The sequence below is a fragment of the Hippoglossus stenolepis genome, chromosome 20 (assembly GCF_022539355.2).
Source record: "Hippoglossus stenolepis isolate QCI-W04-F060 chromosome 20, HSTE1.2, whole genome shotgun sequence".
NCBI lineage: Eukaryota > Metazoa > Chordata > Actinopteri > Pleuronectiformes > Pleuronectidae > Hippoglossus > Hippoglossus stenolepis.
Genome location: NC_061502.1, coordinates 6,637,821 through 6,663,725, shown reverse-complemented (window position 1 = coordinate 6,663,725; position 25,905 = coordinate 6,637,821). Strand labels below are relative to the sequence as shown.

The following is a 25,905-nucleotide window of genomic DNA, read 5'->3' as shown; positions in this document are numbered from 1 at the left end:
TTCACTTACTTCTCAAAATGCTCCATTTAACTGGCAGAGGGACGGGATCTGATTGTATTTTAAGTTACAATCCATGAATCATGCGTTTATAGGAACGGAGGGTTTGGAAATATTAAGACATCAGACGGTATAGAGCTGAATATTTTCTTTGTTGTTCTAGGCGCCAGGGTTTGCTCCTGGAGGAAGTGGCAGGCATTGTGGTCAGTCATTGAGTACAGTATGGAAAAGACCCAGTGTGTGTGTGTGTGTGTGTGTGTCCTGAGTGGTGATGGGAGGTGTGGCCATCAGTCTGTCAAGCTTCTTTCTCCTTCCTTCACTTTCCTCTATGCTGCACTCTCAAAAACTCCAATTAAAGTAATAAAATACACACACACACATACACACTTTTATACATTTCCCCAACTAACATAAACATTAAACACACTCCCACATTTGTGCACGCAGGTAAGCACACGTGCACAAATCCTGACACCCGCTCAGTTCCTGCCCCCCTGTATTCCCGCCTCCCCTGGTTAAATATCCTGGTTATTAAAGAGAAATGTGCTGCAGATTTCTGAGGCTCTGTGTGCCACACATCTGGCCTGGGCCTTCAGGAAACGACTGGTTCACTTCACTCTTGTCATCACCTTCCAACACGTTTCTTTCACATTTCAATTTGGCAGCGGCACAGCAGGCAGCTCGAGCACACACACACACACACACACACACACAACACACACACACAAATACACATTTGCACGTATGCATGCGCAGACGTGCACACACACGCGCAGCAGGAGTGCACATCCGAACGTAAGTGCACATCTGCACACATGCGCTCAGGCACAGACACACACACGGTCCACATTAGTGACAGTGGGAGTGCACTTTTTGCTGCTGTAGTGCTCAGTTTTCGGCCTCTCGGCTCAAAGGGGGTGGACTCTTTTTCATCCCTTTGTTTCTGCATTTTTCTCCCCTCTCTCTCTTTTACTTTCTCTTTGTCTCTCTCCAACCACTTCTTTGTTGGCAGAAGAAAAACCTCTAAACCACCCGTGACACAAACTCCCACTTCAGGCTTGGTAAGGATTGTGTGGGAATAGCAGTGAGGCTCGGGGAAAGACACTTTTTTTATGGATATGAGCTTCAAAGGACTTAATAGCAAGTCAACTTTTAGTCAAGAAATGGACACTGACAGACAGTGTTAGATTAGATGGTTAAATAAGTGTGTCATTAGTTTCCAGCTTATTCTGCAAATGAATCTTAACAGGAAACATGTGTATAAACAGAAATGCAAAATGTGTCATTCTTTTGGACGACATGTTTCAACTGTAGCTGCAGATAAGTTTAAAGTTTATCTGATGCTTCAACGTTTACAAATCTGCACATTCTCTTTGTGTAAAATTGAGTTAAGAAATCAAAGCACACCAGCAGTGTTATTTAATTTTTTTGCCCTTTCTCCATTTCAGTTTTTCTTGGCACACACACTTTCTGCAAAATACACTTCCCCTGCCTGGTCGGAGCGGTAATTCAGCACCATTTCTGGTTACATTGAGTGCAGGAGCAACTTGATCTCATAGAAACGTTTCTGTGGGCAGCAATAGTCTGGTCTTTAGTCTGCTTTCACACTATATGATGTGGAAGACACGCGGCTTCAAGTCTGAGCTTGTTGTTTGCCTGTTTAGAAACCAGGGAGAGCCGTGTCTAATCAGTGTCACTGCAGCACAGACCGCAGAACACCAGCGGTTTCCACCACAGCATCGTGCAGGCGCTGACTGATGACACGCTAAGCATGCTACACAGCGCTGACTGATGATGACATGGCGAAGCGGTGGTGGGTTTCACTGACAGATGATGACACATCTGTCAGGCCACGAGGAGGCTGTGGCCACGGATGAAGTCATCAGTGATTTTCAAGCGGCCGCCCCCTCCTTCGTGATGATAAAACTAGACGAGTGATAGCAGAGGAGCAGACAATGACATCATCACAAGATCCATGAACATTAAATCATTTTTAAAATATCATTTTTTCAAATTGAGCACTCACACTTCTCTATTTCTGCTGTGAACTTTGTCAGTATCTGTTGTTTTCCTCCTCTTCGTAACTCCAAGTCCGAGGCCATCCATGCATCCTCTCCTGCTGCTACACAACATCAGTCTGTGCTGTTTGCTCCTCTGCAGGAGTCATTCTGTGATGAAGTGACTCACTTGGCCTAAAGCTGCATCGTGGACTTCATTTATTATTCCATACTTCTCCCAAATCCTTTCTGACAACAACCCGTACACAATGAGTGCTAACATGACACACTGGTTTCACTCAGCTGTGGGATATGTGTGCAGGCTAAACACTGAGTATTTGTCCATGTTTGTCTACTGTGTTAAGGGAAAATGGAAGAGTTGTATATTTCTACCTCGTCTATAAATTATTTCTCTGTGATTTTCTTTCCAGAGAAGAAGAGCTTTCCTTGATTACATTGTTTACATGAGTTGTTTATAGAATATTCCATTCATAGTCCTGTTGACATGTTACAGAGCATAGCCCCATAATGACACACATCATTACGTCCACCTACACCAGTGGTTCTCAATCTTTTCCTCTACCCTTAACTGACCAATTAGACTACGGACCCCCACAAGATTTGGGGTCTTAGATGTTTTATTACAGGACTTGTATGGAATTCAGAACCAAAATAGTCACACATTCCATCAGTGTGTTACATATGAATGAAATTATAGTGAAAATGAATAATACCCCTTTTTGCCAGGGACCCCCTAGAAACCATCAAGGACCCTTACAGGTCCCCGGGCCCCACTTTGAGAACCCCAGCACTATGCCATTACATTCAACCTTATTTCTCCAGTATGAAAACTCCAACCTGAAATAATTAGGATGGTACTGTGTAACAATTTTTGATTCATCTACTGATCAAATCTTTTACTTCAGTCGAGCTGTTGGATTTAAGAGCAATGTCCTTGCATCATTGGGTTGTGTCCACTAGAGGGCAGAGAAACTTAACAGAGGAGGACATGAGGAGGAACATATCAAACATATCATGCCAACCTATAAGACTTCAATTTGTTGTTTCCATCACAGGCATAGTGGGAACATATCACATGTTTACAAGACTAAACCAGCTCAATGCTTTTTAAATAGTTGTTAAGAGGTTTCAGGACAATATCTCTTACATGTTAATGAAAGACACCAGTGATGTTTTATCATCTTTAGCTGAGCCATGTTTTCCAACTCATTCATAACTCCTGAGACTTGATCAAGAGATCAGAAAGACAAACTACACAAATAAATGCTACAGTTGAACAATCATTATTTCCAATAATTTACAAGCACACATTGTGTATAGTTTGCCAAAAATGTCTATTCCGAGATTCTTCTCATTGACGAGACTTACACTGAGGTCAGTATAATGGCTAAGTTGGTAATTCAAATAATTTTGATAATAATTAACTGTATGATCTACAACTTTTAACCTATTCATATTATATTATTTAAATCATAAATACAACCAGTTAATTAGTAGAATGGTAAATTGTATGCATTTATTGAGCACTTCTCTTTTCATCAACCACTGCAAGTGCTTCACAATGAATGTCTCATTCACGCATTCGCACTCTCATTCATAGACTGATGACGCAGCATCATGAGCAGTTCAGTGTCTTGCTCAAGGGTCCTGCGACACAGTCTCTGGTGGATCGAACCGGGAACCTTCTTGCTACTAGAAGATCGCTTAGTATTTTGTCATAAATGTCTTCTACATATTCCCCTCCAGTCTCTAATTTGTCATATTGCTTACGTGTAATATTGAGTCTAAGTATGTATTAAATGAGCGGTATGCTTGATCCAAGAATCTTTTATTTCTGTCAGGCAGTTCTTCTTTTCACTCATTCATACACAACCTCACGTCTTTACTGCCTAGTTGTGACAGTTATGACAGAGGAGACGGTCGTATGACTTGAAGGCAACAGGTTGAATGTAACTTTAGGGAGCCACTGCTGCTCATTTACTGAAACTGTGAAAGAGTCATAACTTCTATTAAACACTCAACAGCCTGCCAGGTATAACTGTTAGGTACATCACGCTGTGGCACCAAAAGATTATTTTAACTTTTAGCTTCCTGCTTGTTTCTTGTGTGAGAGCAACAGAGTGGATTTGAGAAATGAAAAGAGAAGGAGACGGAGTGAGAGATGGTGAGAGGGTGGGGGTCAGCTGTGTCTGCTCTAGTGTGGTTTCGGGGAGTTATTTGGTGTTAAAATATGCCTTAATGGTTGCTGGGGATCCATTTATTACAGGCAGGAAGCAGAAGGGGGTTTCTCTTCTCATTTAATGTGACCACCGAGAAGCTCGCCAAGTCCTACAGGCAAGCCAGCATTCCACTGCACCAACGCAACGCAACACACACTCACTAACTCACTCACACACACGCATAAGAACAATTACACTATAAGCATATGAGGCTTATGTATGTGCATGTGTAGATGCAAATACATATTGCATCTACACATGCATGTGCATCAAAAACATGCACATGCACAATCCTTTGAGAATCGGCTTGCAAATGTGTGCTTTTATGTACAAACACACACACACACACACACAGTCGTGTCTCTATGACTTCAGAAGACATTACATTGACTTACATTGATTTCCTGGAGACTCTTACCAGAGTTACTGCTTGCTTAACCTAAACCTAAATTAAACCTTTTTTCACCTTTACATTTAATGAATGACATTATAGGGACTTCCTTTTGTCCCCATAATGTGACTGTGTAAACAGATTTAGATCTCCACAACATGCACAGACACACACTTGTATTCTCTTACACATACAAACCCATGCACACACACACACACACACAAACATGGTTAATGACCTTTTCGCAACTATGGAAACACTCACATTAACGAACGCATGCACACTCTCACACACACACACACACACAGAAAAGCCTTTGCACAACATTTAGCCAAGGCATGACTGAGGATGTATAAAAGCCTCCTAAGGTCTATTTAATTCACATTATGAAGTTGTTCCAGCTGTGAAGCTCTGTTTCTCTCGCTCTCATTCATCCTCTATTGTTGTTTGTTTTTCACTCACTCCTCTGTTTCCTTCACCTGGTTTCTTCCCCCTGTGTCTTTCCAGTGCATCAGACACAGCTCGAAACCCTTGACTGGCATTAGGGAGGGTGACACCTCCTCACATATACACACACACACACACACACACACACACACAGGCCTTAAGACCCATTTGTGAAGTATGAACAATAATTGACTTTTGTAGGAAAATAAATGATTTTCTTACAGGGGTTTTTCGGGTGTTTTTACAGTCGTTTGGATTCTAATGATGTGAAACCACTAATAGTCGACTGCTTCTGTGCTCTGCTGCTCATTTCAGAACATTCTGAAGAAACAGTTGACACCAGTGTATAGAATGGATGTGTTCTATCTCCTGTGGGTCTTGTTTCATTATAGCTTCGGCAGTTTGGACCCGAGGTGGTCGATGTTGCTGAGATCAGCTCATAAAGAGTTTTTAAATGTCGGGAGAAAGGGAGACCCCAAAGTTAAACGGAGGCTGAATGCATAAGAAAAGCAAGTTCACTGTCATGGCTGCTGCAAATGTGTGTTTTCTCTAAATGCTAAATGCAATTATACAGTATCAACATGTTCTAAAGGAAATGAGGTAACATCTGAAGCGTCACTTGTTGACTGCAGTCGCTGAGTTATAGGTTGTGTAAGGTTTTGTGTGTGTGTGTGTGTGTGTGTTTTCCAGTGTGAGTGTATTGGGTTACATGACGGATATAAGGCTCTATCCCTCCTTTCATCAGCTGAGTGAGGAAGAATTGAGCACCAACACATTGCAATCTGACCCTGACGAGCACACACACACACACACTTTAATACACACAGTAGCAGAAAAGCAGACACACTTCATTGCGAGCCATCGCTCATCAGCATAAAACCTCACCGCTGCTTTCCATTGGTCACCACTGTCATAATGCTGTGGCTCCGATACCTCCTGCCAGTATTATATCACTGAGTCAATATCACTCCATCCCCACTTTGGTTTCTACTTCAAAATGATGAGTGTTACAATGTAAACGCATCGTTTGAGTAAAAAAAAGTGAAAACCATAATTGGCTCTCATGGTCAGCGACCAGCAGAAATCTGCCTCGCTGAAGGGTTGGTGACAGAGAGACTGAATCCCCACCGGCTGCAGGGGGGCTGATCTGTTGTTGACCCTGACCTCTGACCTTTCTTGGCCTGACAAAAGATAATTACCTTGCAGAGGTCAACAGTGAAGTTAGTAGTTGTAATGGTAATGACACCAGGGGAAGTTTTAGCATTATAATATGACATTAATGGAGTAGATCATTTATATTTTCAGCTTTGGAATCTGGGAGTGAATACTTCCTATAGGTGACTGTAGATAATATGTGTGTACAAGGAGAATGACTGGTTGAAAGCGTTTGGTCACAGATGATGATGGTGATTCAAAGTTTGTAGGATTTAAAATTCTTCAGGTTCTGACCACTTATACGCCCACAATATACTTGCTGTTGTTGTTGTATGTGTATGTGCACGCAAGATGGCTGCTGCATGTATCCTGAATCCAGAAGTGGCAGAAAGATCGGTGTGAGTCAAAGATTAATGAGCGCTCTACAATCTTTAGTCTGATTTCTGTATTTCTGTGGTGTGCCCTCTACTGGAATCCTCTAGTAAGAATACTGCAAGTATACCAAAACTCTTATTCTCATCTACCTACCTGTCCACGTCTTGTGTCATAAGATTTGTTCTCACAATGAAGAAACTGGATTATGTCAGTTATAAACTGAAACTGACCAAAATGTAAAAATGTAAAACAGAATTTCAAAGTTAAGCCCAGGAAATAAAGAAAGACAGTTTGAATGGTTACTGTATAACCGGGAGTATCTGTGTGTACCTTAGTGGGTGCAGCGGGGGGGGGGTAATTACGGTGTAGAATGTCCTCCTCATCACTGGAGCTGACCTAAGAACACAACGGTTAATCATCCACTACCCAGCAGAGAGGGACGGAGTGAGAAAGGAGAGAGACGCCAGTTGGATGGAAAGAGAGACACTTTTAAGGCACCTGTACTTGTTTAAAGGTGAAACAAACAAAGAGGAGTCATCTATCAAACCGTCTGGAGTAATGGAATTACTTATCTTATAGTGGAAGGATACAGAAATCTGTTGCCAAGGACAACCACCTGCTCCTGAAGAAGGATTTGGATCACCTCTTTATTTTTAGCAGCATATTAAGTCGAACTAACCATTGGATGTGTGTGTTTGTGTACGTCTGAGTGAGTTAGTATGTGTGTTGTACAAGGTCAGAACTGTTTTGGGATTTGCTTGTGAGTGTAAGAGGAAGCCACATGGGGCCCAGACCCTGTCTGGGATGCCAGCCGCCACAGTGAAGCCTAGTCCGGAGGACATGGTAGCGGAGGGGGGAGGCGAAGGAGTGTCCCAGTGGGAAGCCTCACCGCTGGAGCGGGACAGGCTGTCTCTGCCCTCTTTGAAGGTCCCCAGGGAGCTGCTGCGGAGCTTCCCACACTCCAAACGGGTGGGATCCTACCTGGTGGGCAAAATGATCAACAAGGGCTCATTCGCCAAAGTCATGGAGGGGCTGCACATTGGCACTGGAGAAAAGGTCAGTGCATGATTTGAGTCATGAAGAGACATGATATCAGGGCTGGCACACTTGCGAAGGAAGACATTACACACACGATAACATGATAGCAACTTGTAACTCTTAATTATACTCATTTGAGTTTGAAGAAGACGGTAGCCTGTTATTATTCTTGTCATGTGGACAAAGTCTTTGTCAGAACAACATATATTTACATGATATTTGATACTTCATTACCATGACTCTGAAGGAGATTTTTACAGGAACAAAAGTTTTTGTTGAGCGGATTGAAAGAGGCATGACATGATAATGTTTATTGTTTTCGAAAACAGTTTGAGCAAACAAATCGTAAATTTAATCCAACCCTGCATTGAAATATTCAAAGTTCCAGTTATGATTTGTGTGTGTGTGTGTCTGTGTGTGTGTGCCCGCATTTATATTTAACTTTCTTTCATCGGTCGCTGTGTATTTGACCTGGTTGCCATAGCATTGACCGAACTCATTTCCAGGGGTGTTTGCTCTTAACCCTTGCTTCCCTCTGCAGGTGGAGGTGAAGTCGGCATATATGCAAACACACACACACACACACACACACACACACACACACACTGTGCATTGGGATTTTTTTTAATTTGGAAATAAAGAACACCACATATTTATTAGAAACATTTTCACCTACAATAATTATTAATAATGAAATAGTAACCTAAACCAACTACAGTCATCTGAAAAAAAATATATGATTTTCAATGAATATCACTTTTAGCAATTTCCTGTGGAGGGTGTTTGCTTTTTTCACTCATAAAAAAGCATAAAAATGTGTCAAAGTTTCCCACCAAAGACTCAGACTCCAGCACTGAGAACATTATGAAATAATGTATGACCTCTTGAAAGTACCTCTGGAAGCTTGTTTATCTTTCTTTTGATTATATAATGGTAAAATTACATTTAATTACTCGTGTGTGTGTGTGGGGGTTTAGGTGGCCATTAAGGTGATTGATAAGAAAAAAGCTCGGCAGGACACGTACGTGCTGAAGAACATGAAGAGAGAACCTCGTATTCATCAGATGGTCCGACATCCTCACATCGTAGTGCTGCTGGAGGTGAAGTAGATAAATAGATCAATATTTAGAGTCCATTAATGTTGTGTGTTAAATGTAGCTTGTAATAACAATGTTACAACACATCCGCTGCTGTTGAATAATCTTGTCCAGTTAGTGATACACAACTGTTTGTGTCAGACTCTGGAGACAGAGAACAGCTACTACATGGCCATGGAGCTGTGTGCAGGAGGAGACCTGATGGACAGGATCTGTGAGAGGAAGAGGCTGGAGGAGAGGGAGGTGCGACGCTACACCCGACAGATCCTGTCTGCAGTGGAGCACCTGCACAAACATGGCATCGTGCACAGGTGAGGCTGCAGACACACACACACACACACACACACGCACAGCATGGACACAATGTGCAGTTCTCCTATCTCTTACTCAATTCGAGAAAACCCCTTTACAGAGGCATCTTCCAACTGCTGCTTTACTTCATTAGTCTCTGTTGTGACTGGTATGAGATTCATTTCAACTTATTTACGCTTTGTCCACGACCCTTTGGTCATTTGCTCAGACTTGAAAATTATTTAAAGCTGCTGTTTCATTCATATTTATACTCATATTATACTTATTGCATCCTACACTTTTTAAGCCCTGTTTTACGATGTAATCTTAAAGAAGATCTTCATCAAATATAATAATTTCAAAAACAGCAGCTCTTTAAAACCTCTCAAATGGGAAAGTGAACTTGTTTTTTTTAACCTATAGTTCATATCCTTGTAAACAGACCTCATTCATAAAATACTACAGTGGAACTCTCGGTATCTAGATATCAAAAATAAATCTGTGATCAAATTGTTGTTAAGTGTTTTAGACATTGAGTCTTTTAATATTAAGACCCAATCCATAGGTTTTGTTTATGGTTACCACATTTGGACGTTTCAGCGTTTCAGCGTTTCAGCTTAAATTTGAACTTTTCAACAGAATTCTTTCTAACGCAACTAGTTTGGTCCTGGTCCAATATGTAATTCACACAAGAGGGATGTTGAAAGTTTAAACCTCCAGCACACATTGGACTTTTGAGTTAAGTACTGATGACGACATTTGTCATCTTAGTCTTTAACTCTAAAACTGTGAAATTATATTTGTATATTTCTCTGGATAATTCTGTGCATTTTTTAATGATGGAGAAGGAGTGGATTTGCTCTTAAGACTAAGGATTTGTATCTACCCTAACTTATTTTAGGAAAACTCATATTGGCCTTCAGGGATGTCAGTTTGAATGTAGACAACTGGAAATGTTTTGGCTTTCATATTACAAAAGCTGTGCTCACTGAACCAGCCAGCAGTGGGGATAAGCCGATCAGGAAACTGTAATGTGGGTTTGTCTTGATTTCAACTTGTCTATCTGTGTCTCAAAAGGTAGAGTAGGCGGTTCAATCCCCAGCCCGTGCACATAGATGCTCTGTATGAATGTGCATGTGAGTGGGTGAATGGTAAAACTGTGCTGTAACGTACTTTGTGTGGTCATCAAGGCTTAGCAAAGCTCTATATAAATACAGACCATTTACCATTTTATCTGCTTGGTGCAGGTGGAGAATACAAACCAAAGAGTCCAAAAAGCGAGGCCTTCGAATGTTTACCTACGCCTGAACAGTAGCTGTTTGTTGCCTGGTGGATGTTACGGTTAGACCGTATAGATTCAAAAACATATAAACACACTTGTTAGAACAGGGCACTCAGTAGTTTACAGGGCATTAATAGTTTTACAGAGGAGGAAACTGCAAGAAAGTCAACGTCTGGCACAGAGCAGTGTGGGAGTCACTGTTATTTTAGTGGCATTTTATTCGTTTTAGTATGTGAAGGTGTTAGAGACCCAACAGTCACACACACACACACACACACACACACACTTAAGCTGTAACCACACACAACACGCGCAGCTCTGGGCTTGGGTTTAAGACCTTGGCTCCTCTGAAGGTGGGAATGTGATTACCAGGCAATGACCTCATCATCTTGCGCCGGCGCCATGATTCACACATCATCACAACATCATGGACTTCCTCTCTAATGAAGTCCCTCAACGATGTCGCTCTCAGCCCTTCAGTAGCACCTCTCTGTGTCCTGGACACACACACCCAGGTCCTCGTACACATGCATACACACACTGGCGCTGACACACTCGCCACCAAAGTCCCACACAGAGATGATTAAACTGGATATAAATGGAAAATTTGCACTTAAACCCACCTCCTGCCACCCACATGCAGTAGGTTTACCGCATAAGTTTTCTCCTTTATGACGACGTCTGCTCTCGCTCTTTCTCGTTCTTTGAACTTTTTCTCCGGTCATGAGCAAAGTTCTCTGGATTGTTGGGACCTGAAGTGTCTGTTGGTTAGATGAAGGCAGATGAAAAGAAAAATGGCTGATTCCCAAGCTGTATTTTACAGAGGATCTCTCTCTCTCCTAACCGCAGATTTTCATTTAGCTTGGTAGTTTGAAAGCAGGCAGCGGGGTCAGTAGCAGTGCTTGGGGAGACAACTTTTCCAGGTGAACGCAGAGATAACGAGAATAGCGAGGAAGTGGAAAAGAGCAATTTGACTTCACTTGTTCAAGAATTTCAGAGTCAAAAGCAAACTAATTTCCAAAATATCTACGTAGGGTAAAGTATTTTTCAACAATGTTTTTAATGCTTGAGCTCTACCCACACCTGAATTTAGCTTGGGGTTTCCTGTTCTGCTGTGGGTCCAGTCTGGTCCCATCTCCTCTGGTTGTCTATGAATACACAGAAAAGCTTAGCAAGGCTTAAATTCAAAAACCACCTGTGACTTTCAAGCAAATTGCTCCAAAACACAAACCTCTAGGGGAAAAATAACTTCAAAAGTTTGTGTAGGATTAAACTCAACTACCACAATGAACCACACTTTTTAAGCAGTTGTCAGCTGTTGTCTCTCTTCTTTTCCTCTGCAGAGATTTGAAGATTGAAAACTTCTTGCTGGACGAACATAACAACATAAAGATTGTAGGTATGTTGAAATCTCTGCTTTCTCCATTGACATTTGACTGACAGTGACAGATCAGGATATTGCAGAACTGTAGCCATGTAGGGCGTCTGTATATGTGCAGTAAACAGGAGACCATTGGAGAAATGATGCTGTCCCACACAGATTTTGGCTTGAGTAACACTCTGAAGGCAGAGTCGTTGTCTCTGGAGCTCCTCAACACCCAGTGTGGAAGTCCCGCCTACGCAGCCCCAGAGCTGCTCGCTCACAGGAAGTACGGACCCAAAGTGGACGTCTGGTCTGTGTAAGTCATAAAGTCTGTCCGGCCTGTTCCATCATAGCTTGGAGTTGATATTTGTGAAAGTTTTTTTCTTCTTACTATGCTGTGTATGGATAATATAAATGTGTGTACACATTCTTTGTGTGTGTGTGTGTGTGTGTGTGTGTGTGTGTGTGTGTGTGTGTGTGTGTGTGTGTGTGTGTGTGTGTGTGTGTGTGTGTGTGTGTGTGTGTCTGTGTGTGTGTGTGCGTGTGTGCGTGTGTGTGCAGAGGTGTGAGCATGTTTGCCATGCTGACGGGAACTTTGCCCTTTGCTGTCGAGCCGTTCAACATCAAACAGCTTCACCAGAAGATGGTGAACGGGGACATCAGCAGCATCCCCAGTGACGTCAGCAAAGGTAGCTCCGCATTTCACCTCCCACACTGAAACAAAGATTGAGTCACCAGTATGTAGCACTTTGAAAAGCCCAACGACTCAGTTACCTCTATATTGTTGAGTGTTTGCTTTGAGTGTCCATGGGTTTTTTTACAAATATGTTCTGGAGCAGGGGTTCTCAGGTCCGTGGCACAGTGTCAGGTGGTCTGTGAAAATTTTACAGATTCGTCCGTTAAAATTACATACAATGTCATACATGTCAAACATCTTTCTCTAGATAAAATTCATACATGAGGGGGTCTCTGGAATATTTTCTATCTTGTAGATGTCCTTGGCTGAGAACTTTGAAAAAAAAGTAAAGATGGGGTTGAGGAAGCTGTTTTAACCAAATAGGAAGACACACCTACACGGTCACACTATGAAAATGTTAAGTCAGGTTTTATTTATTCTTGCTGACAAGTCTGTCAGAAATATGCACCCGGAATGACCTCACACTTTCTATTAATCATCTCAATGACCAATTGGCTCTCAAGCTCCAAATATAATGACCAACAGACAGAAAGTAAACCATAAAAGACATTCAGACTAAATGACTTTCCTCTAATAATGATTTAATATTTTTCATTTGGAAAAGTTTTCCTTGGTTTGAGGTTGTCATATATGCACCACAGGTGAAAACTAAATTGGAAGTCATATCCTGAATAATCCTCCAGGAACTTTTGTGCCAGTTCTAGAAATAACTCATGCAAACATAACTTAGGATTCAGTGATAGTTCAACCGAGAACTGTGAGAGATTTCCTCCACTTATTCTGCATCATTCCCACACTGACCTGAGTGTCTCTGGTTCTCTCTCTGCTTCATTTTGGTCTCTCTCTCACACATAGTCACTCCATTACTTTGTCATGGCGCCATGTGACCACAAACAAACAGAGCTCCTGTTACTGTGAGGAAAACCAGCTCAGCTCTGATGCTGTGAAACTGACAAGATCAGATCAGCAGCTGTATCACTGCCACAGATGGACATCGGAGACATCCATGCTAACCTTCAGAGTTTATCCTGCTTCTGGGTGTCATTGACTTTATTTCACCAGCCTTTACAAATACAATTCATAGCCTGACTGTAACTAACCCAAACCAACCACCACTGCATTCTGGTTTCTCAAAAGTTAGCAGTTTTACATTAGTCATTGTTTATAAATCCTATTTGCTGTTCAACACTTTTCTCTACAATTAACCATGTGTAAAAAACTGATCTGAAAGGGTTATGAATTCAAATCAATGAGAAAAATCGTATTATTTTCAAATAGTGCTTTAACAAACAAATTGAGTTGACCCTACTTGAGACGAGCTGTGTTGGTTTCACCACGTGGACAAAGGCAACTGATACCAGCAACTTGAATGGAGCAGTCTTCCATGGCCACCTGTGAGTGTAGGTGATCATTTACCAGCAGTTGCTGTAGTAGTAGCTGCATATAGATAACAAGCAGTGTCTGTGCGATCTTTATTTCTGTCCATGTAGGCAACCAGAGTTGAAGGTTAGCATTGATCTTGAGTCTCCACTAAAACCACTAAGAATTAATATCTGTTCTTTAGCAGCTAAATGCTCGACTATGTTCAACAGACATAATCGTTAACTTTGTCCAACTACTGATCGGAGCTGAGCACATACTGTAGCATTCAGCATGTTTTTTTAAAGCTTTTAAACAGCTGCTTTCTACAGACAAAAATGGTACGATGCAAGTCGAGAAAAGTTAAAAATACAAAAACTTAATTGTAATAATTGTACAATAATTGTACATGGGTTTATTATTATGAAAATGTTATTTTTATTGCTGAATATTTTAAGGTAGCTTTAAAAGTGCTCCTCATCAATGAAAAGCCGATTCAACCAAAGTTATTTGGGCAGAATATTTGCCATTCGTTGATATTCATTTATTATAATTATTTATTATTTTCATACATGTATTACTGAATGTGATATGAGCACCATGTGGAACATAATCTAGTTAGAATGAAAAATTCTGATAACTAGGAAAACAAATGTTCCATCACTTCATCCACTGATGTCCTGTAAATACTCTGAGGCATCTGTTCTCCTGCTGCAGGGGCCGTGTCATTCGTGCTGTCTCTGCTGGAGCCAGATCCAACCAAGAGACCCAGTGTCAGAGCTGCGATGGAGGAGCGATGGATCAACGAGGGATATGCCAAGAAACCACTGCACACACTCGCTCATAAAAACAGGTGGACATCTACTGTATGACTGCACTTTAACATGTAGTGTCTACAAACACACCAAGAGACAACCGATAAGTTGGAATGAATTGACATATTTTAAATAACATACTTGGCAGAATATAAACTGAAAATAAAGACATCTTAAAATTTGAATGAGATGTGATGTGTACCCGTAATATTCTATTCATATACTGCAAAAATATGTAAATCCTCTTCTATGTATTGACACTGTGTAACCTCAGTAGAAGTAATATATTGTGAGATACAAAGACGCCTCGGGGAGGTTCTGCAGCAAACATTAGAATGTGGGAAAAAGAACCGAGAAGGAAATCACTTTAACAAAATGAAAATTGTTGTGGTCAGATGGGTAACAGCTCTGTATATTAGAGCATGTCGCAAAGGGTTTTATCACTTCACGCAGAGTGGAAATGAAATCATGTACGGCTCCTCCTGGCAATAATGTGTCCCCTGAAATCCACATGAAGGAAATAACCGTTCCAGCCCCAGACTGCTCTCAACCAAAATCCTTTAGTTGTCACTTATTCATTAACAACAGATCCTGAAGGACACATTCCATTTCTCTCCGCTCCACTTTTCACACTTTTTCTTTGTAATAGTTTCCCCCTCCTTCTCTGTTGTTATTTCCCAGATTGTGTGCAGAGGATCTCAACCCGTCTGTGTTGGCTTACATGACGGAGACGCTGGGCCACTCCCACTCTGAAATCATTCACACGCTCACCAGCAACCGACCATCCGCCATCATGGCCTCATATCATCTGCTGCTCAACAAGCTCAACAGGAACCAGAGAGGAGCCAAGGCCAGCAAGGTTCACAACTCACACACACACACACACACACACACACACACACACACACACACACACACACACACACACACACACACTCACACTCACACTCACACTCACACACACACACAGAAAGACGTTTGCCTCTACATTTGAACAGCTAATGATTGATTTGGCAGAAGCTGCAGACCAATGACTGGAGTCTTCCCAGTAAGAACACATGGAGGGAGAAGAATAACACAGAATCAAAGACTCACCAACAGGTAACGTTGACATTGTCAGTAAACATTGATGTGGTTTTACTGAGGGATGTTAAAGTAATGTTCCTTTATATTATTATATATAGTATTAGTCACTATTTTATCATCATCACACGACCAGACTAAACCATCAAGGCGTTTAGTCTGGGTTTCAGTTTGGGTCAAAAATATATTTTTTAATTAAGTATTAGCTTCACCAAAATAGCCTGGCACTGCAAGAACTGTAAGAACAACCTACATTCTTACAGTAGTTTCCTGTTATCTTAAGTGTTATTCCAGTAAATACAAATAACATTTATTTCTCATCTTTACACCGAAGAAATTGCTGTGATATTTTACAGTATCTGTTCTGCTTCCATAAATTACATTCAAATTCATTAAAAAAATATATATAATTATCGGAAAAATGTTGCTCACTATTTAAAAACTCATGTCCAGCTAACAATTCAATATTTTTCTTTGTAATTTCGAGTTAACTCTTCTTAATTTCATATTTATGTGAAATTTCACATCCAAACTCTGTAATTTACAAAAATAGAAAAACTTTTTTCATTTTATAAAATATAATGAAAAGGTTGTTTTTTTAAGTACAAAGCTGCAGTGCTCAATGCAAATGAACAGAGAAATGTAGAATTTGTAAAGGGAAAATTAGAACAATGCATTTCAAATGTCAATACAGGAAGTAGCAGAAGAAAGAAACTAAAAAGTCAAAATACATGTTGGTGAAATACCTTGATTGACAGCTGAGACTGAATCACGATTGGTTGAGCTTGTGAATCGGTGGGACCTTGATACTGTGGCCATGATCACTACTGTTGACTCACTGCTCATCATCATGGCAGCGTTTGTATCTAGGATATTTTAGCTTCATTTCCGTATATATGAGAGGAGGTGGAAACACAAAATTCATCTTTATGATCCAAGCAGAGGAAATGTTGTGGCTCACTTAGTGAGAATCAACCAAACCAACATACTATAAAGGTCCATTAGATGACAACAGTCTTGGTTTCACATTTGTGTCATTGCTTTTTCAGAATGAACCAACCAGTGAAAAGAGCTCGAAGCACTCCAGCAGACCTCTGAGGGCCCAACAGGCGACTGAATATCAGAGCAGCAGGAGAAAGACTGAGGACCTTCACCGGAAGAACAACAGAGGCGATGATGAGAACCGCCCCCCTTCTCCCTCTCTGCCCCAGCTACCTCGCTCTGCCTCCCCCTCGATACCCCCTCGCCTTCCCTCACGCTCTCCCGCCCCTGAGGAGATCGCCATTACTGTAGACACAAGAGAGACACTGTTTCCTGAGGGTAAGGATTTAATGTACAGAAATGATTCTGCACACATGCACAGCACAGTGTGTGACATATTTTATCTGTATACTTTTTTGTTCCAGTGTCTGTGTTTAGAGAAAGGGAACTCGTCCATCTCTCTCCCCCTGAAAGCTCTGCCTCTCAACTCTGCGACTCTGACCCCTGCCAAGTCCCCCTCCCCGTTGATCCAATCAGAGACAGCAGCCCGGTGAGACCTATCCGACACACACACCTGCTCAGGACAACTCGGTCGGACGGGGCAGCAGACCCTGGGTCGGATTGTTTCCATGACAAACGCCACCAGGATGACCACTCTCATCACCTGAGCATCAACGAGCGACTGGAGAAGCTGCAGACGTTTTATTCGTCAGAGAAGAATGGCATCTCCCCCAGGATGCTCCTGGAGGCCGACACGCACGCCACACACTCCTCAGACAGAGTCCACCTGGGCTCCATGGAAACAACCCAGACGTCCCCCTCCGTCCCCCTGCCACGCTTGCGCAATGTGGGGCTAAAAGACGGAAGAGGCAGGAAGATGACGTGGGTGGGGTTGACGCGACCTGGACCCCCAGGACTCCTGGTCAATGGGTCTAAACCCCCCGCCTTCCCCTCGCAGAGACAACACACTCTTGTCATCAAGAGCCTGAGACAGGAGAGGGGGAAGAGGAGGGACCTGTTGGCAGCAGGGGCAGGGGGAGAGAGAGGGACGGCAGGAGGAGTGATGAGTGGAGCAAAGAGGAACTCGGTTCAGTTACGGTCGTCTCTCCAGCGTCGGGTGGCTGACCTGAACCTGCCGCTGCTGCCTGCTGCCCTGCAGGGGAAAAGTGACAAGAAGAACCAGCTACACAGTATGAACTACTGACACACAGATAGGACGGCATTACAGAGCAGCATTGTTTTGACAAGGGAGACAGGGAGTAGCTAATTCAGAAATACCAGCTTGTAAATGTGGCCGACAGAGAAGACTTCTTATGAATGGTCAGATGTAGTTACAGTAGTTATAGCTGCAACGTATGCAGTACTGAGATATTAGGACTGTGCAGAAACAGGATGAAATGTGCAAACTGCAGCTACTAAAAGAAAGTTTAATATTCTCCACTTCAACTGATGCGGTCATGCATCACTCATCCACAAGACTCCGTCCCAAACACCACACAGTATGTACAGTTTATATGCTGCAGTGCCAAAAATGTAAACTCAGACTAAGCTCCTCAAACATGGCGTTCAAGACTTTTTTTTTTTATATCATTGAACCATTATCCTCCCCGATTTCAACATGGTACGTTCCTCCCATCACAATGTGAAGTGCAAGATACGCCCTGACTCATGGTTCTGTTTGTATTCACTGTTCTTAACCACATTTTTGTAATAACATTGAAAGTCAAAGTAAAAACAAAAGCTCTAGATTCTACCCTTACTCCCAACTTCTTGTTATGGGTCTTTGAACCCGAAGGTTGATGGTTCAATCCCGACTCCTTCACTCTAATTTCTGAAGTGTCCTTGGGCAAGACACTAAACCCCAAATTGCCCCTGATGGCTGTGCCTCATTGTATGACGGGTGTGTGTACGTGCTGTATGATTGTGTGTGTGAATTGGTGAAAGCGAAGTACTCTAAAACGCTTTGGGTTGATAAGACTGGAAAGGCTCTATGTAAATACCGTCTATTTACTATTACCATTAAACACGTGCTAAAGGTCCATGGTCTAGCTAATGCTAGTTCATGTAGAGAATAAAGTAGCATTAGCATGCTTTTCTACATTAGGCTGCAGGTTAACAACACAGGAAACAGACTTTACTTGTCAAAACTGAAACATTAAAAAATCGTCATCTTCTGTGTGTATGGCACCGCTTTTTCATCCTGAGATATTTGTTTTGTTTTTTCTTTTTCTATTTTGGAATCTGTCATGTGCCAATCTGCTCGTGGTGAATCCTCCAGATGATCTCCTGCTGTTTTCTCACACGGGCTCATAAGGACATTATCTGAAGTTTTAACTAGAGTGCTTACAGGAGAAAGTCTGGAGAAAGTCTGGAGCCTCTCACTCGGACACTTCTCACATACAGCCCTTTCAGGGAATTTCAAATCATCTATAGTTCAGTGGATGTACGGATGCAGCTTCAGATTCAGGGTCAATAGCACCTCTTAGGATTAGAAATGAGATTCTGGTGAGTTCAGTACTAGTTTGATAACTACTCAGGATTTGTCAGAGCTCCTAAAACAATTTGTTCAGTGAACTGAGGATCTGCCTCTTCTCCAGTTACGATTTGTAGTGTTATGTTATGGGTGATCACCAAAATGGCCAAATCATCAAAACATTGCAACAATCTAAACTTCTTTTTTTTTTTTTAAATGAAGATTAAAAAAAAATAGAAATCTTTGAACATTAATTTTTTTAATTGAAGTTTACATTGACCATTGTTCATATATTTCGTTGCACACTAGCAGAATTTGGAGACCATTAGTAGGGTGTCAGGTGTGTTTACTAAATGAATGGACATACGAGTGCAAAGCCAATCGATGCCAAAAAGTGTCCACAATCTTGCGCTCAAATCTCTGACAAGTCTCTCGTCCCTCAAACACACCTCTCTCTCTGCCCTCACCTCTCCCGATGCCACCGTCTCTGGATCATTAATATTCTGGTGCGCTCCAAAGATGTGGAAGAATCTGGTTGCTGCTTGATGGCGCTCTTCGGGGCTGCTCAATTATTCAGGTTCTGTTAACTGATACATTCGCGTTTTTGTGTGTGTGTGTGTGTGTGTGTGTATGTGTGTGTGTGTGTGTGTGTGTGGTTGTATTGTTGGCATGCATTTTCTGTGTGTGCCCAATGAAGACAGATTGAACCCACTGAGGTGGATACATCCCCCACTCCAGTTACCTTTCTGGCTACTTAACTTAGTGATATGAACCAGTAAGCTCTGATACCGTATCAGACAAACACAGACAATCACACTGCACAATAGCGAGACACTAAACGCGAGTAGCACAGACAGTTGAGTAAGCTTAAAGAAATACAAGAGCGCTTTACTTTTAAACAAGTAATCCAGAAACTATTCAAGATCATTTTTGATATAATTTCCATAAACACGTATCATTCATACTCGTGCAGAGAACCTATCAATGACATTAGAAAGCTTGCTTCTGATGCCAGACATGTTCTCTGCTCTGAACAAACATGCAGCCCCCTCCTCCCTTTGAGAACTGACCTTGACAGGACTTAACCTGAACGGTGCACGTACATAAGAACAATGAAGCGCAACAAACAAGGAATGGAAAACAGATGAATAATGCATGCTGCGTGTACAGATGTATTCATGGCTAGTGGACCGTTGTGTTTACATGCATCTTACAGTGTTCTGTGTGAAGGGCATGTACCTGTAACCATGACATCAAACAGTGACTTAAAGTTTCCATGTGATCAAACAATCAGTGTGAACAACCTAAAATGAGATGTCTGACGTGTGAGTTCTGCTTGATGAGTCATTAGTGGCCGTGCACAACAGAACACGGTTCTATGTTCTGTTGTGCATAGAACTGTTCCTTTCCGGCAGGATTAGAACAGAGAGGAGTTCATACAGAGGTGAAGGTTTGAGACTCAAGTCACAAAGAGGAGGACTTGACTCCTCAGACTTGAGATGTTTTTGTTTCAAGTCCAAAGACTTGAGCTGTCCACAGTATTAGAATATTTAGTTATTAGGCCTGTGCATTGACAGGACCTGGTCTGAGCTATATCAACGCTCACAAGCTTACAGGTATAAAACATAGGTCTGGGGTGGCGTATTGAGGAATATCTAAGGGTGAGGTGTGTGATGAAATAACTTGTGGGTCGCAACAGGGAAGGAAACACAGGGACCCTGAGCTCAATTGCTGCATTAGTTCACAGCAGTCTATGATCGGCTAAAGGAGACTGCAACGACCGCTAATGAAGCCCCATGTCACCAGCTTTCTGCCAAAAGTTTCGTAATTTTAGATTTTTGGTCTAAATTTGTGTGGATGGGATGGTGATGGGGTTTGAACTGAAGCTTTACTACTTTACTATTATTTAAGTTTATGCACTTTGTTTAGGACTTTGATACTAAAAGAATCTCTGGTGATTGGAACTAGACTGTCACTCAGTGGAGTGCATCCCTCTGCCAAGGCCCAACAGTTCCCTCATGAAGCCACATACGAGCTCAGGAAACTCAAAGATCAGTGGGTTTTTATCCAGAAAAAACTTGGAGATTGTCGTTCATGCCGTCATTTCCTCTCGTTTGGATTATTGCAATTCTCTTTTCACCTGCCTGAGCCAACAGAGTCTACATAGATTACAGCTCGCCCCAACCGCAGCAGCCAGAGTCCTCACTAAAGACACCATGTGTGTCTGGTCGTAACCTGAGGTCCTCCGCGAAGGCCCTACTGGCCATTACACAGTCCCGGCTGAGGACCAATGGTGACCGGGCCTTTGTGTTGTGTTAAAGAAAGTAAAAAAAAGTCCTGGATCTGATCCAGATCCCCTCCATAATGTAATAGGTTGTGGTTTAATGATGTGGTTTGGTATCATGTGTTAGTCAGGGGAGTTTGTTTTGATCAATGTAGGGTCCCCCCCAGGTTTGAGCCCCTAAACTCTCTTGAAACACTCCTGCACCTCTTTCATCTTCTGACATCCTCTCTCTGACTTCAGTTTCAACTCTCAGTTTCTTAAACGGCAGAATGTGGGTTAAGTTGATTTAGAGTTTGAGCTGTCGTCACGCCCCATCAGATGAGACTCTATGGAGACGGACAGTTGTGGTCACAGGGAGTGAGTCATGTGTGTGTTCATGTGGGACACTAAACAAGCCTGGTCTTGTTTATATGGCCCAAGTTTTTTCTGATGTTTTATCTGTTAGTGTTGAGCTCTCGTTAATTATTAGAGAAGTATTTGTTGTTTACTCCAAACTAAGAAGACTTAACCAGGTCCTCTGAGGGTGTAACTCAACATTCAGTGCAGTTTAGTATAAATGCAGACATTGTTCACCACTTCGATCAGTGTGTTAATGCTTGACTTTTTTTTATTGTGGTCATTTCCTCACTTGCCATCAACAGATGTGTAGTGTTTGTGTGTTTGTATTTAGCATGTGAACTTATTTTTTCAGACACATTTGCACAGAGCCATGCTGCTATCACAAAAAAAAGGAAAAGAAAGTGATTGGAGACAATGTGGATGAAGAGGAGGCAGTGAAACACAAAGTGACATAACCCGATTCCATTCTGAAAGTGGAAACTTGAATTCGATGTGTGTATGTGCACGTTGAGGATGCGTGACTCGTCTTTGTCATCATTTCAATGTACAGCAGCTTAATCCCTATTCTGATGATTGATGACGGACGTGTCCTTTGTATCCGATACTTCATGGAACAAATGCAGGATTAAGAACCAAGACAAAGGAGCGAATATGCACCCGACCCCAACATCAACTTCCACATACAGTCGACAGTGTAGGAGCAGCGTTACTGTCTGATAGACCAGAACCAAACAAAAGAAACAAAAAGTTGAGGATTTCCATCATAATTCCACACTGATTTTAATTTGCTAATTATGGCAGTGATGTGGAAAATGGATTCTTGTGTCACCTGGAGGCCACAGAGGTAACAGTGCACTGGTTATGGATTGGAGTGGATGGTGTTACCCCATTAGCACTTCAATAGTCTTTGGTGTCTCTGAGAATAATCGCTGTGCCCATCACAGTGTGTGTGTGTGTGTGTGTGTTTGTGTGTGTTTGTGTCAGTGTGTGTGTGTGTCAGTCTGGGCAGGCCTGTGTTCCGGCGTGTCTGGTTTCTAATGAAGCTCATCCATAATTGAGTGTCACCTCGCAGGGAGAGCGGCCCAGGGTGGTGCAGTGGTTAACTAGTCTGCGGCTTTCGCCCGCCATTACTGTGTGTGTGTGTGTGTGTGTGTGTGTGTGTGTGTGTGTGTGTGTGTGTGTGTGTGTGTGTGTGTGTGTGTGTGTGTGTGTGTGTGTGTGTGTGTGTGTGTGTCACAGGGGTCAGCGGCGCACAAAATGCCCAGCATCACAGCAACCCAATCCGAACACTGTTTAATTAATGCCACCTCTGATAAACTGTCAGCTTTAGATCAACACCAGCTAATTCACTAAAAGATGCGGTGATCAGAGGGACAGTGCGTCACCTCAGCACTCGGGAGCTTGACGTTCACGTGCACAGTTAGGTCTGGTTATCAGAAAACAGAGGAGCTGGTTTTCATAGTGGAGGCCAGTTTTCCTGTCAGGGTCCTCAAAGTTTATGACGTTTTGTAGAAAACAAAGTTGGTCAGATTGAGGGAAATCCTGCAGGGTGAAGGACTGGAGTATTTTCTGGAGACGGAGGATGTTTTAAGCAGAAGTGTTTATTCTCAATACCTGGTGCCTCTGGGAGATAAGGCTGATGAGCCATGTGGAAAGTTAAAAGGTGGGTTACCATCATCAGACCTGAGCTGTCCTTGCAAAAAGAATCATAATCTCACCAAATCACATTAGTCTCCATGTGGCCGTCTCACAGAGATGTTAAATACCCTCCTCCAGTTGTTATCTATCTGGCGTCTTAGTATTATAACACAAGTATATGGTGGATTCAGATTATCTACTCTCTGAGCTGTCATCCTGGGTTAGACAGGCTTAAAAATAAGAGAATTCAAAATGCCCGACAAAATAGACCTAAACCATAAAAAATTCTAGAATAATCAGTAAAAATATAAAAAAATCGATTGTATGTTTTGGTTTAAAGTCACTGTAGGTATTTTAAGTGTTTTTCTTTCCAGCACATGAACACCGGCGTCGGCCCTTATGGTCAAAAGCTCTCGAATCTTGTCGTCTTTATAAGTTGCCATCTTCATCTGCGTCTTCCATGTGTACGATTCCTCTTTTTCCTTCTGAGATATTTGTATTATTTCTTGCGTCTGTTGCATGTTTGACATGTCACAGAAGAGTCCACTTGCTCGCTGTGAATATTCCTGACATCTTTCTGCTGTTTTCTCACATGGGCTCACTCAGACAGTTTACCAGGAATCTTGCAGGAAAGGTTTCAGTAAATGTCTGGAAACGTGCGTTCTCACATACAGCCCCTCTGGAAAATATAAGGAACTTCAGTGCAGATGTTAAAGCAGCTGAGATGTTTACCTCTGTGGACACAGAAGTCAAACATTTCCATGTCATAATGTTGCTTTAAGCTCCACATGCATTCTTCCTCATGAGGGACCCTTTTATAAAAGGTTTATAAGTTGTAATAGTTACATTAATCCCTCAGTCTGGGTTTCCAGGTTGTGAACAATCTCTCGAGAGCGAGTCATCAATTTTCATGTCATTAATAAATGCTTAAAAAACTGGTGTAGATGCTCTGCAGATAAAAAAACAGTCCTGCTGGAGGAGGATAAAACTTGAATCTACCAGTGACTTATAACTGATCCATAAAGCATGAGTTAATGATTTGAGTCTGATTTATAAACTCTTCACAAAGGGAACATTTGGCTTAAAACTGTTCTGAAAGGGGTGTAGTTTGTTCCCCTGCAGCTGAGCCCATATATATATTTTAGCAAAATATAAATAAATAAAATGTTTTGGACGGTGGAAAAGTTCCCCAAGCTGCAGGAGACACTGCAGACCCTCGTTTCTTTTCTTCTGCAGTTAAATGTTCCCATTTGAAACGTTTGATTGTGTATTCCTGTGAGGAAGATAAAACTATATGAGTGTAAAATAAAGGAAAAAGTCAAGTGGAATAAGTGAAACCGTAACGTAGAAAGAGGTGGATGAGAAAATGAGTGGACGGCTTTGGTTTCCAGCTCATGGTCTGAATGAATCACTGCTGGATCATCAGAGTCATATTTCTGATAAGCGAGCGTCGGTGCCGCCAGCTGTTATGACAGGCACAACTCAGCACCTCCACTTTCACAACACACGGCCGATCCAACACAGACATGCTGGGCCTCCAAGTTTCAAACACACCGACTCTGACAGAGAAGTCTTTATCAAACACAAACTCGTCACACAGCTCTGCTGCTTTGACGATTTCTGGCAGTTTCTCCCTCAGGATTATTCAATATTAAATGTTTTTAATATTCTAAAACCCTCCATCCCCTCTGACTTGATCCCCGCGAGGCCTTAAAAACACACACAGATTTGTGCAGCTATCCTTATTAGGACTATGCATTGACTTCCATTCATAGTGGACAAATGAAACAAACCTTAACTGTGACCAATTCATGCCTCAACCTTAATGTAACCACAGCTCACATCTTACCACCAACCTTAACCAGGAGCTTGGAGAAGAGGTTTTGTACACAGACTCTCTCTCTCTCTCTTGTTTTCTACCAGACAATCAATAACTAATGAAGTCTGTCACAGGGAGTCTCATGAGTCAGAGGCGTTCAGTTCAGCTCAGGTTCAAACTGTGAAGATGACGATAAAATCAACCTGTGGAAGTCAGAGGGAAATGTGTGAAACGTGCACAGAAACTTGACTTTGATGATTCTGTCTTGTTGATCTTCAGCTGTGAGTCAACATTCATGGAGGCTATAACATGTGTTGACCAACAGTGCCATCTGCTGGAGGCCCTGTGTAGTGCAACTTGTTCCATTAGCACAACTTCTCTCCCATCTGTCTGCATTGTTTTACATGAAGTGGTTTGATGAAAGCAAACTTCTCTACACTCAGGACTTGTTACTATGTTTTACTGTTTCACATCCACATGATTGTCAGACCTTTTCCTCATGTGGTCCCACATCAGCACACTCCCACCTCCGCAGTTACTATGGTTACGAGTCCTGGCCAGGTTCACGGTAAACATGCTTGAACCAAGAAGAAGCTTCAGGCCAAAACAATAAACACCTCGTCACCTGTTTTGTATTTTCATTTGGTTTCTGTTGCTTTGTCGTCATGATTGTTTCCAGAGGTTTTTGACTAAATATCAAGGACAATATTTCTGTGGCATTGAAAGTACCATTGTTTTTCGTTG

The 25,905-nt window shown here is 42.1% G+C and overlaps 1 protein-coding gene across 1 annotated transcript; it reads left to right on the top strand.

Annotated features, from left to right (window-relative positions):
• The first annotated feature begins 7,036 nt into the window (after nucleotides 1-7,036).
• On the top strand, nucleotides 7,037-18,361 carry LOC118099192 (hormonally up-regulated neu tumor-associated kinase homolog). Its single transcript, XM_035143563.2, has 11 exons — nucleotides 7,037-7,658; nucleotides 8,618-8,740; nucleotides 8,879-9,048; nucleotides 11,654-11,709; nucleotides 11,851-11,989; nucleotides 12,235-12,362; nucleotides 14,447-14,582; nucleotides 15,226-15,403; nucleotides 15,562-15,645; nucleotides 16,677-16,947; nucleotides 17,034-18,361. Exons 1-11 carry the CDS (start codon nucleotides 7,407-7,409, stop codon nucleotides 17,810-17,812), a joined length of 2,316 nt encoding a protein of 771 aa, XP_034999454.2. The 5' UTR covers nucleotides 7,037-7,406; the 3' UTR covers nucleotides 17,813-18,361.
• Nucleotides 18,362-25,905: the final 7,544 nt, after the last annotated feature.